The 13,597-nt window shown below is 49.5% G+C and overlaps 1 protein-coding gene across 1 annotated transcript; it reads right to left on the bottom strand.

Annotated features, from left to right (window-relative positions):
• Positions 1-32: 32 nt before the first annotated feature.
• SH2D5 (SH2 domain containing 5) lies at positions 33-9,369 on the bottom strand. The gene is made up of 10 exons (XM_083454111.1): positions 9,103-9,369; positions 8,598-8,731; positions 6,818-6,898; positions 6,434-6,508; positions 6,008-6,154; positions 5,384-5,632; positions 4,763-4,937; positions 2,923-3,028; positions 2,150-2,309; positions 33-1,525 (listed from the first exon to the last, which is right to left on the bottom strand). The coding sequence occupies exons 2-10, from the start codon at positions 8,697-8,699 to the stop codon at positions 1,304-1,306; spliced, it is 1,317 nt and encodes a 438-aa protein (XP_083310237.1). The 5' UTR covers positions 8,700-8,731; positions 9,103-9,369; the 3' UTR covers positions 33-1,303.
• Positions 9,370-13,597: the final 4,228 nt, after the last annotated feature.

Here is a 13,597-nt window from a genome sequence, read left to right on the forward strand (position 1 = left end):
TGCCATTTCCCAACACACTCACACACACAAACGACAGCTAAAATTTAATAATTTTGGATTACAAATATATTTTTCATCACATTTATATATAAACATATTTAAAATATAGGTTATGTATTCATATATTGGCATGCTCACAAATATTTCCCCCCCCCAAAAAAATATTTCTTTCAAAATATTCTGGCAGGAGCAGGTACATAAACCCCCATAAGGAAAACAAGGGATTGTAACCAACTAAATTCTACTGAGAGTAGACCCATTTAAATTATGTACATTAACTTTGAGTAGGACCAACATTGGACACAACCCAAGGAACATAAACAAGCAGCATTAAGTGGGAAAGAGGGTGTTGACTTAACTGACCTGCAAGAGCTAAAAACCACTTGCAGAATTTTGTTTAGATTAAACCTGGAGTTATCTCTGACCTCTCAAATGCTCAGTTAATTTGTTTTGTTTTTAAGATAAGTGGCAAGAATCTGGTAAACCAATGTTCTAATTGAAGGAGCATTTATTGTCTGAGCTGCAGCCCAAGATAGGAAAATAGGTGGTGAGGGAACACCTAGCTACTTTAAATGAATTCACAGTTGAGATTCCAGCACTGCATTGGGTTGGACTAGATGAGCCTTGGGGTCCCTTCCAACTCTACGATTCTGTGATGCAGTATTGTGAGAAAAAGTGCAACTCTAGGGTACTTCTAGATAGTAGTAACTCCGGGACTGATGGGACTTTTGTGCTTGGAAAGTAGGCTTGCCACACGTCAGGAAAATTCCTGCCATGTCCTGGTTTTTGGGTGTAAAAATGTTGTCAGGGGGGGAATTCTGCCAAACAGCCAAAATGTCTGGGAGAACATGGATGTATGGCAACGCGATAGAAAAAGCTCAAAAAGCTTAAAATAACTATTGGTTTTCCCAACAAAGCTGAACAATTTGGGTTTGTTCCCAAATTGGTGGTGGTTTCCTTTAAAAAGCTCAACAACTTTGCGGGTGTCTGGAATTTTACTTTTTAAAAATATGGCAACCCTGTTGGAAAGCATGTGCAGGATTTCGGCCGCTGATGAAAAATCTATCTCTGAATGACCAGGGGCGTCAGCGCCATGGGACCCTTTGGCTAGAAAAGTTAAGACTAGTTTGCCGTTCTACTAGGGGGCGAGAGGGAAGGATTGGATCAATGCCATGAAGCCTAATCCCTACCATATCAGTATGAGAAAGCTAGCCTAAGTGCAAAAGTGCCACATAGCTTGAACACCACAAAAAGAGTTAGCACAGTTAGCATGTGGATGGCAGGAAAGCTAAGCCCAGACTCCTCATCCCAGTTCCTGTGGGACAGCCAGAGATTTACTAGTGCCATGTAGCCAAGATGCCTGCCGGCGGCTTCTGTCTTCCTTCCAGGGATCCTCCACTGCGCAGTCTTGCTCCTCGTAACAGTGGTTGATCCGGCCTGCAGCCAGAGAGCAGAACAGGCCTCCTTGGATTCCAGAGTAGTGATCTAACAGAGCTTCCATACTGGGGAACTCCACATTCAAATGCTATGAGAACAAAGAGAAAAGGAAAGAAATGGTAAGAGATCGAAAACTGGCTGTTGCCCGCAAACCACCCCTCATTGGACGAGCTTCTGTGATGTCACATCATGTTCCCACACAATCTAATTTGTGAAGGGAAAAAAATCCCTTGTGGAATTTCAACACAAATCAATGCAGGAGCTATTGTTGAGAGGCAAGGGAAAGATTTATTTAAAGGGAAAAAATGTACTGGATTGGGCTTAAGAGACGAGGCTTTGGGGACAGGAAGAGCTGTGTAATGTTTCTATTACTATTGTCATACTTTGTTTCTGGACTGCTTTTGGCCAAAAAGGCCCCCAAAGGAGCTCAGAAATGTTGGTGAGTGCTAATAGAATTTTTATTGTTTTCAATATTTCAGTTAATGTTTTAACATTTTAATCTTTTAAGCAATTGATACAAATCCAATTAGTTACCATTCCTTCTGGCTCCTGGAAACTTGCTTATCTCGTGCACCAAAGTGGTCCAATATATTGGCAATGTTGTATGACAGGAGTTTAAAAAAACTTGTCCGAATGTGCTTTCAACAACTGAATCAGACAGAATCAGGCAGAATCAGGCAGAGCCAGCATGTCATTTCCCTCAAGTTCTCACCTCCACAGAATACTTCCCAAGCTGGCTCCTGTAAATCTGGTAAGGGATGATTCCACATCTTGTCCTCACTGTAAGACACCACTGATCGGTGGCCCCTGGCTCAGCCCAGAGGAGGAAGGCTCCAATTACATCATTCCTGAGCAGCGCCATCCCAGCATCCCTGAAAACCAGAAGGCAGTGTGGAAGAAGGGACCTCTGAGCAGGAGGAAAGCAGCCCATGGAACCAGGTTTCTCTCTCTGGAGCAGAATCCCTCTCCCCGCTCCAGCCCTTCCACATCTGGGAATAAAGTCTACAATCCAATGCGCCCTTCCCTTGGAGTAAGCTGCACTGGAAACAGTGGGGCTTACTTCAGAGTAATCATGATTAAGTTCACACCACAAGTGTGGGAAATGTTTGGATACCTTTCTTGGGTCATTCAACAACAAGCAGTGTCAGTGGCTACTAGCCATGATAGCAGTATGCCTTTTGATGGGAATCACAAGTGGGGACAGCACTGCTGTTGTGCTTGGGTCCTGCTCACAGGCTTCCCATTGGGATTGGGCCCTATGAGAACAGGATGCTGGACCAGACAGGCCATTGGTCTCTTCTAGCTGCAGGGCTTCTCTCACATTCTTACCAATTTGACACCAGCAACCATGAATTTATATGGGAAATCTTAGCTTCCTTCTTGTGGTCAACCACCTGTGCTGTGCAGTTTACTTCCATTCCCCAATTCACAAGCATCCTTGGAGGCCTCCTGTCAGAGGGCACACAAGGGGAGACCTCCCCATACCTGTCAATGCCTGCAAAAGACCACACGTTCTCCATCAGACTACTGTCGTTATCCAGCAAGCAAGCCAGGCTCCCTCTGCTGCCTTTGCTGTCGCAGCTGGTGAGAACTGAAGCCAAGAAGGAAACGGGGGGGGGGGGGTTATACAAAAGAGACCATCTCAGCAGCATAGATGCTTGAGCAAAATCTCAAAAGAACAAGGAAGGAGGACTTCCGGGGAGAGGAATTGGTGGTTCAGCTGCCTCTCTATAAGCATGCCACAAACATAATATAATTATGTGGTGATTGATAGCAGACAGGCAGATGGTCTGAATATTAATCACTCTGGAATATAAGGGTGATTATGGGAGCAACCTCGAATGCTTTGGATGAAGCCATTTTATGCTGTCTTCACTTGGTGGCTTGGACGGGAGTGAGAACAAGCTGGCAAGCCAGGGAGTTGACACTATGCCCAAATGCCACGTAAGCACCTTTCACAGCCCCACTTTCTTAAACACTTCAGGGACAAGGTAACTTAGAGATACCCCTCCATCTTCTGGTAAAAAATTACAGTCTAAAAATTTGTAAGTACTGCATTCTGTCATTAAGAAGAACAGAAAGGAAAAGTGGACATTAAAGTGTCTAAGGAAGAGTGACATGTCTGATTTATGGTTGGCAATAAAGATTAAACGGATGAAGGAATCCCATGTGTGAAGAATCATTAACACTTTTTCTTTTGCTTGCCACTAAAGAGCTGAAATAACTGAAAGTAAACCAGTAATTACTCCATTATTCCAGTCATGGAAAGAATTTATTGTGAGAAAGGATATGCTGGCTGTGATCTTAACGTGGAAATATTAAGGTAGACTGAGTTCCTAATAATATTCAAAACATCAAAAGCACCCAATATGGCAAATGTACCTTTGGATCTCCCAGTGGTCGTTGGTATTGTTCAACAGTTGATGGCTGAACAATTAAAAATGATCAGATCGGTGTATGATGAAAGGGGGAAAGAAAATGAATCTGAGAAATATGAAATGGAAATGAATAATACTTCAATGCCTCATACTGAATAGATGAAAAGCTGGCAGGACTGGATGATGAAATAGCTAAATTGAAAAAAGCAGGTGCTGAAATGGAAATGCCTTGCATACAAGGATTTGTAGGAGAAAATCACAAATGGAGAGATGGGAAATTAAATGGATATGGCATCAATGGAGCTGAGAGGATATAAAGCTTTGGGAAAACTTCAATCCTGGCCTTTCTTCCGTTCTAGCAGATAAAAAGTATTTTGCATACAATTTGGAGCAAATTCAGAGAATGATGCTACTAAATTTATGCTACTCTCTGGAAAAAGACTGGGGGGAAATCGAGGTACTATCAAAAATACATCGGGAAATGGAAACAGAACAGGAAATGGGTGAGACTCTGGATGAGAGATAGGGGAATGTTGGTCTCCCAGGATGAAAGGCTGGGATGAGAAAATATCTCAGGTGAGAACCGGGATGAGCTACTATATACTATATTCTGTGGTTGGTAAGGGCTAATAATTACTTTTAAGAGGACTCCACATTCTACTTATTCAGTTGGTTTTTTTGTAGCAGCTATTTTACAGTATCATGAAAAACCTTAATAAGAATTTCATTACAAGAAAAATAAAGAAATGAGGAATGAGAACGCAAAAGGAGATGCAGGAGGCAAACTATCCCCTGAAAAAGAGGGATAAAAACACCCCGAAGACACACTTGGAAATAAAGAGAAGCTCTTTACATAGTTGGAATGCAACATGGATGAAAGAGCGGCACAGGATCTTCTCTTCTGTCTCCCTGAACAGCAGAATCTTCTGCATTCCCTGAATACTCACACATCTCTCGGGCGCTCTGCTGCAACTGAGCCTCGAAGGTGCAGCCTCGATAGGCTCCGGAGCGGAGGGTTTTGCTGCGGATCGCCTTCTTCCGCACCAGGATTGGAGAGCAGTATGGATTCCCCGGGCGAGAGGTGCCCAGGCTGCTCCTTTCCTCCAAATCCAGCCTCTCTCTCTAGGGATAGGAGACAGAGACGGATGGGCAATGAGCAGGAGAAGCAGAATTTGGAGCTGGCAATAAAGTTTAGCGGGAAGCTGGATGGCTCAAAGTTCCACCCCAGCGCAGTAGGTCACCTTGAATAAATTCAGGTGGTACCTTTCCTCCTGGCACTCTGGATCAGACTGAAAGCCTTCTTTTGGAAGGCGGTTTCTTCCTGATCCCGATCCGGACATAGGAAACTGCCTAATACTGAATCAGACCATTGGTCAATCCAGCTCAGCATTGCCTACACTGACTGGCAACAGTGGCTCTCCATGGTTTCAGGCAGGTAGTATTTTTCTAGCCCTACCTGGAGATGCCGTTGGCAGGGAGAGGTAAGAGGCCTTCCTTCCACTGCCAGGTGCAGCTGGGCTCACTTCCTCGGCTTACTCAATGGAGAAGCCCAGCGGGAACCCACTTACCACACTGATGGAGGGGCCAAAGTCAGCAGGGCACGGAAGCCTCCGGAAGGACACCAACGCATTGACGTTTTGAGATACATCCTCCGGATCAAGGGACTCCCAGGCCACCCGGTTATCCAGAGAGGCTCCCAGCAGCCTCCCAGGCTCCTGCTGTGTGGAACCGCTGGGGAGCCATTCTTGGTCCTCAGGATGCATCAGGAGATAGTAGAGCTGGAAGGAGCGGCAGAGCAAGAAGTGCAAAATCTGGACCTGTAGGGCAGAAAATGCAGGAGGCCCATTAGCCACCACCAGCCCCCCATTCCCCTTCCAGGCAATGGCTGAAAGCAGCTTCACTCCTGAGTGGCACATTTCTGTCAGGAGAGGAGCAGGCACTAAACCTCTCCCTTCATAGGGCAGCAGAATTAATGCTCTCCAAGTTTTCATGGCGACCAACGGTGCTCGCTGTTTCTGGGGGCAAGAGGCAGGGCCTTCTTGGTGGTGACTTCACCGGTTATAGAATGTTCATCCTCTAGTGGGTAAGGCAAATTAATGGATGATAAGTTCATCAATGACTGCTATTCAGGGTGGCTGTATTTCTCCTCCACTGTCGGAGATGCTATACCTCTGTCCCACCAGCTGGCCTACCTCACTGGGCTGGCTGCCCACAAACAAGTGGCAGAAGAGGCTGCTGCGAGGGCTGCGCGGGTTGCGGGCCACAAAGGCAAACTGGCACTCAGTGGGTATCCAGGTGCTATACAGGATGCGCTTGAGGGCATGTGCCATAAGCAGAGCCTGCAGGAGAAGAGGAGGAGGAAGGGGCAATGAGGTCAAGCAGTTGGCAACCCACGTCCTCACCAAACAACCACTGGGCTGCCTCATCCAAGCAGAGAAGGGCTCTCCGGCTCCCCCGTCCTCAGGATATCCTCACCACAACCCAGCAAGGTGGGCCAGCCTGAAAACAAAACAGGATCCCCACCCAGCCTGGCACAAGCCCCAGTTAACTCCTCATAAGGCAAGATGGCTCCTAGTTCTGGCATGCTGTCGTCCATCAAGCCATGGCCCCACTCCTACCTCCCCCTCTGCGTTGTACATCTTCAGACCCTGCAGGCAAAACTTGAGGACGACGGATCGCCGCCTGGGGCAGTCCTGTGTTCCGGGAGAGCAGGATGAGAGATGGAGAAAAGGAGAAACGGAGTCAGAGATGGCACACCAAGGAGACTCGCTTGGCTCTTTTGGACACACAAAGATTCGGAGCAGAGACAATTCCCTTTTGCTCCCCGCACCTCTAGAATTTTGGGGGCTTAGTAGCATGCACATCCCAGGGGCCCAGAGCCAGAGCTGGTTTCACAGTGCCAGAGTAAGAATCCTGCCAAATAGGGGGAAGAAGCATTGAGGCTAGTGCCTCTAAGCACGTGCAGAGGGCTAATGTGGCCACAACGAGCTCCGACCGCTTACCTTCAGGCGCTGAAGCTGCTGCTGGATGGCCAGAGCCTTTTGCTGGAGCTCTGCGTCCTCGACGGTAAAGGAGCCCACATACTGTTGGCAAGGGAAGGAGGAGAGTGAGAGAGGAGAATACCCTGGGGAGCCCTTCTAAGGACCCACATGGAACACCAGGGAGGCCCTGGGAAGATGAGGCCTCTGGGGATCAATTAAGGGAGATGCACCTCAAACCTCTGATGGGAGGTTTTGCTTCTGCACATGAGTCTGGCAAACTGCTCTGAGCTGAAGCATTCCTTCCTCACCCACCCTAGAATGTTTAGTTCACATTGAGTTCATGAAACATCGTACCCTGACCTGTTCTTAATGCATGGTTGAGCACATTTATGAATGCGATAGTTATGCCCTTTTAAGTTTTGCTGTATCAATCACTAGTAATAGTTTAATAAGGAGGTTTTCATACCTGTCCAACTCTGTGTTCCCTTTCCCAACCTTTAATCTATTGATGATTAATGCCTATATGCAACCCTTGCATATGATTTGTGTTAACCAATCAGCAACAAGCACATAGGTGGCAATGCTGTAATATTCAATAAAAGGGACTCTCTGAGACATGCTCGAGAGATGCCTCCCATATGACACTTGTCACTCGTCTGTCGTTTATTTCAACCCAACAAACCTCAGCTGCCCCCCTTGCAAAAAAGGGAGGGTTCTGACAAACTCCTTAGACTAGCTGCTGAGCTAGGGTGGCCCTCTCTTTTCTTTGGGATTCTCCCTTCCTCTCCTTTGATCCTTTGCAAGGTTTTCAGATGGGACGAGGGTGGCGCTGTGGGTTAAACCACAGAGCCTAGGACTTGCCAATCAGAAGGTCGGCGGTTCAAATCCCCGTGACGGGGTGAGCTCCCATTGCTCGGTCCCTGCTCCCGCCAACCTAGCAGTTCAAAACCACATCATAGTGCAAGTAGATAAATAGGTACCGCTCCGGCGGGAAGGTAAACGGTGTTTCCGTGTGCTGCTCTGGTTTGCCAGAAGCGGCTTAGTCATGCTGGCCACATGACCCGGAAGCTGTACGCCGGCTCCCTCAGCCAATAAAGTGAGATGAGCACCGCAACCCCAGAGTCGGCCATGACTGGACCTAATGGTCAGGGGTCCCTTTACCTCTACCTTAAGGTTTTCAGGGGAGTGGGCTGAGCAGCAAAGCAGGCTTCCACCCAGGCTGAGAGGGAGGTGGAGCCATGGGCTGCTTCCGTGGGCACAGGTGCCCCTGCAAAGCCAGGCAAGACAACAGAGGAGGCAATAATGGCCCAACCCTGCTCACTTTCCAGATACCTGGCCATGGGATCAAGGCAGGCAGGATCTAGATCAGCCCCTCTACCCCACAACCTCTCCCCGCCCTGCCCTGCCCTCCCAAGTCCTCTCTTTCATAGACACCTAGACAGCTGCCATCCATGTAGCTCAGTACTGTCTACACTGACTGGCAGCGGTGGCTCTCCTGCATTTCAGACTGAGGTTTCACCTGCCTTGGAATTGAGCCTGAGACCTTCTGCATGCAGAGCAGATGCTGTACCCACTGCCCCCCCCATAAAGCTGCCTTATACTGAGTCAGTGTTGCCTACACTGACTGTCAGCAGTGGTTCGCCATGATTTCAGGCGGGGATCCCTCCCAGCCCCACCTGGGGAGATGCTGCCAGCGGAGATTTAACCTGGGACCTTCTGCATGCCAAGCAGCTGCTCCACCCCTGAGCTATTACGATCCTCCCTCACCCCCCACAAGAGCGAAAGCCTAGCCCAGCCTCACCTCCGCCAGTTTGGCGATGACCCGCCCGCCCCTCTGCTGGTGGTGGTGCGGGGAAGCCAGGGGCTCTGGGCCTCCCCAGTACTCGGAGCGCTGCTTCTTCATGGCGCCGCCAGCTGGGACCGCTCCGGGGGTTGCTGCGGGGATGGAGACAGGGAGATGGAGGGAGGAGACGGCCTCTTCCCGAAGAGGCACCGCGGATGCCCAAGCGGCAGGGGAGGAAGGGGCACCTCCGCCCCAGCACTGGCCCCCAAAGAAAATGATGGGGAGGGGGCGCTGGGTTCCAGGAAAGAGATATTGGGGGGGGCGGGGAGGAGGAGATGCCCCAGGAGCAGTTCCTGGGGTCCCCTCCACCCCACAGGAAGCACCAAAAGGAGAAGAGCTCCTCTTCCCACGACGGGAGATCAAGGACCCGGGGGGCGCTCTGCACGTGCCCAGAAGCCCCCTTCTCCCATCCTGCCACAGGAGAAGGATGGAGGAAAGCCGCCTCCCTCCGCGCAGCCCTCACCTGGCAGAGGAGGCGTGGGAAGCCGCCGCCGTGCATCTCCTCCGCGCCCAGCCGCTCCGCTCTCCGCAGCTGCAGCAGCATCTTCCCGGCCCCTGCTCAGCCTCTCCGGCCCGGCTCACCTGGACGCGCCGCCTCCGCAGCAGACTCCGAATCCCGGCCGACCAATCAGCGGCCAGGAATGCGAGTCCCCGCCCCCGGCTGCGGAGATGTAGCAGCGGGTGGGGGGCGGCGGCGTAGAGCGACCTGCAGCGCTTAGGCCTGGCTAGAGCCCCCCACCCGCGCTTGCTGGGCACAGGCCCACAGCCCCCTCGCCTCGCCCGCTTTCCTTTAGAACAGCTCCCCATCCAGGGAAGTTCTGAGGTCTTGTTACCTTCAAAAGAGACAGGGCACCGCACAGAACAGCCCTCCACGGCCAGCGAGGGGGCGCCCCCAGAATCATTTGCAACAGAAGCAGGGGTGCCAACTTGAATAAAATACTGGGGTGGGTGTCCAGGTAAATCCTGCCCTGCTGCACAATCGACCACATGACGTGGTGCATGCAACCATTTGAATGGCAAGTCCCATCAACTTTGGGGGTGCCCAAGCCCCTCAAATATTTTATTGTGGAGTGGGGGGGGGGCAAAGAGATCTCAGCCTTTAGGAGTTGAGTTCTATGAATACAAGCATTTCCTCAGTACACTTTTGGGGTTGTGGACCTTTTTGAGAATCTGATTAAAGCTATGTGGACTGTGGGATGCGGGTGGTGCTGCGGTTTAAACCACAGAGCCTAGGGCTTGCCGAGAGCTCCCACGGCTGGGTCTGTGGATTTAATCTGTGGATGAAAGGGGAACCCCTGGTCTGTATGGAAAGCAGCCCATTCAAACAGCCCAGGGTGGCAGGGCAGAGTAGGACTGTTTGAGCACTTAGGTGGCACTTTAACCAAAGGGCACCTCCATGGTTCCTGCCCCAACATGTGCAGAAAAAGGGCTCGTTCCTTGCATGCCTCCATCCCATCCTGAGAAAAGGCTGCACCTGTGGTACACCTGTCTTTCTCAGAGCTCCTGAAGCCCCTTCCCCTGCAGAGCACGCAAAGTAAATTGCAAGAACATAGGAAGATCCCTGCTAGATCTGGCTAATGGCCCATCTAGTCCAGCCTTCTGTTCTCTCAGTGGCGACCCAGATGCCCCAATGGGAACCCCAAAAGCAGGATTTGGGGAACATGTATTCCCAAATACAGGCTTCCAGGAGCCCCTATTCAGAAGCATTGCTGCCTCCAACCGGCTCTGCCCCTGTGGAGCTGGCTATGTAGAGACGGTGTCACACGTTCTCTTGTCTTGCTCCCTATATAAAGATCTCAGGGACGAGACCATTACGCCGCTCCTATCTGCCATCCCGGGCCACTCTTGCGAAGCCAAATTGTTCTCTCTCCTAGACGACCAGAACAGCTCGACAACAGAGAAGGTTGCCAAATTTATCGAGAGAGCAATGAGACTGAGGGCTGTTATCTGAATGACACCAGTGTCGTCACCCGGATTCCTCGCCTAGGATTTTATGATTATTATCATTATGTTTTATTATTATTATTTTATTACTTCTGCCAAGTTTTAAGTACTGAGATTATTAATTTACCTAGGGTTTTAATAGGTCACAAGATTTTATGGTAACTATATCTGTAATGTATTTCTGTTGGTGTTTGTCCTTTGATGCTATGGCCTGTCGGCTACGCAAATAAAGTCTATTACCTTGCTGCCTCCAACTGTGGAGGTGGAACATATAGCCCCACCCTCCCGGAATTATTTCCCTAATCTTTGGAAGCCACCCAAGTTGGTGGCCATCAGTGCATCTTGTGGGAGCGAGTTCCAGAGTTTAACTATATGCTGTGTGAAGTAGAACATAAAAGAACAAAAAACTAGGATGGACAAAATAATCACAACGCTCCTTCCCAGAAGTGACCTTGAGGCAGAATTTATTTTTGCAGACAAAAGAGGACTGGAAACAAGCCACTTTCCCGGGAAGAATTAAAGCACCAGATTTGGGCCGAGAACATTGCCAAGGCAGAAGGGACAGATGGTTCTTGAACACACAAAAAGGGGGGCAGGGCAGAACAGGAGCAGGAAGTGGTTGGAAGTTAAGGAAGGAAGAAGCTGGGATAAAGTGTGGAGGAACTCTTATTAGTGAAGGTTGCCAAGGTGGCGAGACAATGTGCGGCTGTTGCAGGCTGCCCTGCAAAGATTCTGCGGGTGGGGGGTAGGGATCTAGGAAGGTACCTCTACCCTTAAAGGCAAAGATGCCTCTTAATACCAATTGCATTGAATTGAATCACAGGTGGGGAGAGCCCTGCTGTTGAGCTCAGGTATTACTTGCAAGATTCCCTTTAGGTCATCTGTGAGAACTAGATTGGACTGGATTCAAGGTTTCCCCAACTCCAGCTGTTTCTGGACTACAACTCCCATCATCCCTAGCTAGCAGGAACTGCGGTCAGGGATGATGGGAATTGGTAGTCCAAAAACAGCTGGAAACCCAAGACCTCAGACTTAGGTTTGAAGCTGCAAAGCAAGGACTCTGCATATTCCAGATCTTATATAGCAAGGATGTTAGACCTCTGGCCCTCCAGGTGTTGAGGGAATAGAATTTCCATCAGCGCCAGGCAGAATGACCAACGATGATGATGGGAGTTGTAGTCCAACTTGGGGAGCCCTGCCCCCGTTCCAGCAACCTTTCCTTTTAGTGAGCCCTGGCAGCGCTGTTGCTGGACTCCTTCCTGTTGGTGGTACTTTTATGACCTGACTTTGTCTGTGGGATGTGCTTAATCTGAAGTACCGTACTTTTCGCTCTATAAGACGCACCAGACCACAAGACGCACCTAGTTTTCGGAGGATGAAAACAAGAAAAAAAATATTCTGAATCTCAGAAGCCAGAACAGCAAGAGGGATCGCTGCGCAGGGAAAGCAGCAATCCCTCTTGCTGTTCTGGCTTCTGGGATAGCTGCGCAGCCTGCATTCGCTCCATAAGACGCACACACATTTCCCCTTACTTTTTAGGAGGGGAAAAGCGAGTCTTATAGAGCAAAAAATACGGTAGTGCCTGAAAAGGCCAGAGGTTCAGAATGACAAGGGAAAGACAAAAGATATTGGGAGACCCGCCTGAAAAGGGTAACATTTGTCCTTGAGAGATGAGTGGGGTGGGATGAAGACACACTGTGCCTGTGATATCCAGGAAAGTGGCCATCTCCAACGGACAGGTCAGCCTTGGTTTTGTCCCCAAGCTCTTTTGCCAGTTTTCTTAAGCCAACACTGCTTGTCACCCAAAGGAGGCAGCCAGCTTTGCACTGGGCTGTGAATGCCAAGGAGAGAAGGAAGTGCTCTAGGATGGGATCTAAATGGAGGGTGGGGAGGTAACATTTTCCAACTGAAGACTTTGGGGGAAAGGCATTTGGATCACAGAACTGCCCTGTCACTTTGGGCTGCTGTTCTGAGAGGGCATTCAGCCTATGGCACACCATGGATGGCTGCATCAGTGGTTTTGGTAAACCTCTTGTATCTGGACTCAAGCACTGCAGCTAAAGCAGATGTCATGCCATTTAAAGTCTTTTCTCCCTGCCCTGTAAAAGCACACGGGTCTCCACAATGGGGTGTGTGTCTCTACCGTGTGCTCCTGCACATTTGTGCACCATCCCAAAGTGTTAATGCCAAGTGAGAGCCCAGATGGCCGACGCTGCCTGCATTTTCACCCTTGACCATGCATCACAGGATCGCCGCTGGCCAGGGTGCTGCCCGGCTCAGTTTTACGTGTTGTGTTCTGGGTACACTAAATGCATTTTATTTATGAAAGGAACCTTCCAAACCTCTGTGAATTAAGGAGTGAGGAGCAGGAGAGCGAGGGTGGAATGTAGCAGACAAAAGTGAGATCCTGATGTTTTCTTGAAATGAAGGTGGTCCTCTGCAACATCAATACAGTGGTGCCCCGCAAGACGAATGCCTCGCAAGATGGAAAACCCGCTAGACGAAAGAGTTTTCCGTTTTGGAGGTGCTTCGCAAAACGAATTTGCTATGGGCTTGCTTCGCAAGACGAAAATGTCTTGCGATTCCTGGGGTTTTTTCCCCTCCCCCCCTTTTCCCCAAGCCCCTAAGCCGCTTAACAGCTGTTCGCTAAGCCGCTTATCAGCTGATCGCTAAGCCGTTTAACAGCTGATCTAAGCTGCTTATCAGCTGATCTAAGCCGCTAATAGCCTTTTAGCAGCTAATCCGCTAATCCCTTAAGCCTTTAATAGCCGCTAATAGCCTTTTAGCAGCTAATCCGCTAATCCCTTAAGCCTTTAATAGCCGCTAATAGCCTTTTAGCAGCTAATCCGCTAATCCCTTAAGCCTTTAATAGCCGCTAATAGCCGTTAAACCGCTAATAGCGCTAATCCGCTAATGGGCTTGCTTCGCAAGACGAAAAAAACCGCAAGACGAAGAGACTCGCGGAACGGATTCTTTTTGTCTTGCGAGGCACCACTGTACTTCCAGCAGCCGCC

This window comes from Podarcis tiliguerta, assembly GCF_965153285.1.
Source record: "Podarcis tiliguerta genome assembly, chromosome: 8".
Classification (NCBI taxonomy): Eukaryota; Metazoa; Chordata; class Lepidosauria; order Squamata; family Lacertidae; genus Podarcis; species Podarcis tiliguerta.

Bases quoted from the DNA above. Each gene is read 5' to 3' on its own strand.
- SH2D5 (XM_083454111.1), bottom strand. From the start codon at position 8,699: ATGAAGAAGCAGCGCTCCGAGTACTGGGGAGGCCCAGAGCCCCTGGCT. The intron at 6,899-8,597 runs GTGAGGCTGGGC...CCTTGCCAACAG, and splicing joins TCATCGCCAAACTGGCGGAG to TATGTGGGCTCCTTTACCGT. The intron at 6,155-6,433 runs GTAGGAGTGGGG...CTTCTCCTGCAG, and splicing joins TGTACAACGCAGAGGGGGAG to GCTCTGCTTATGGCACATGC.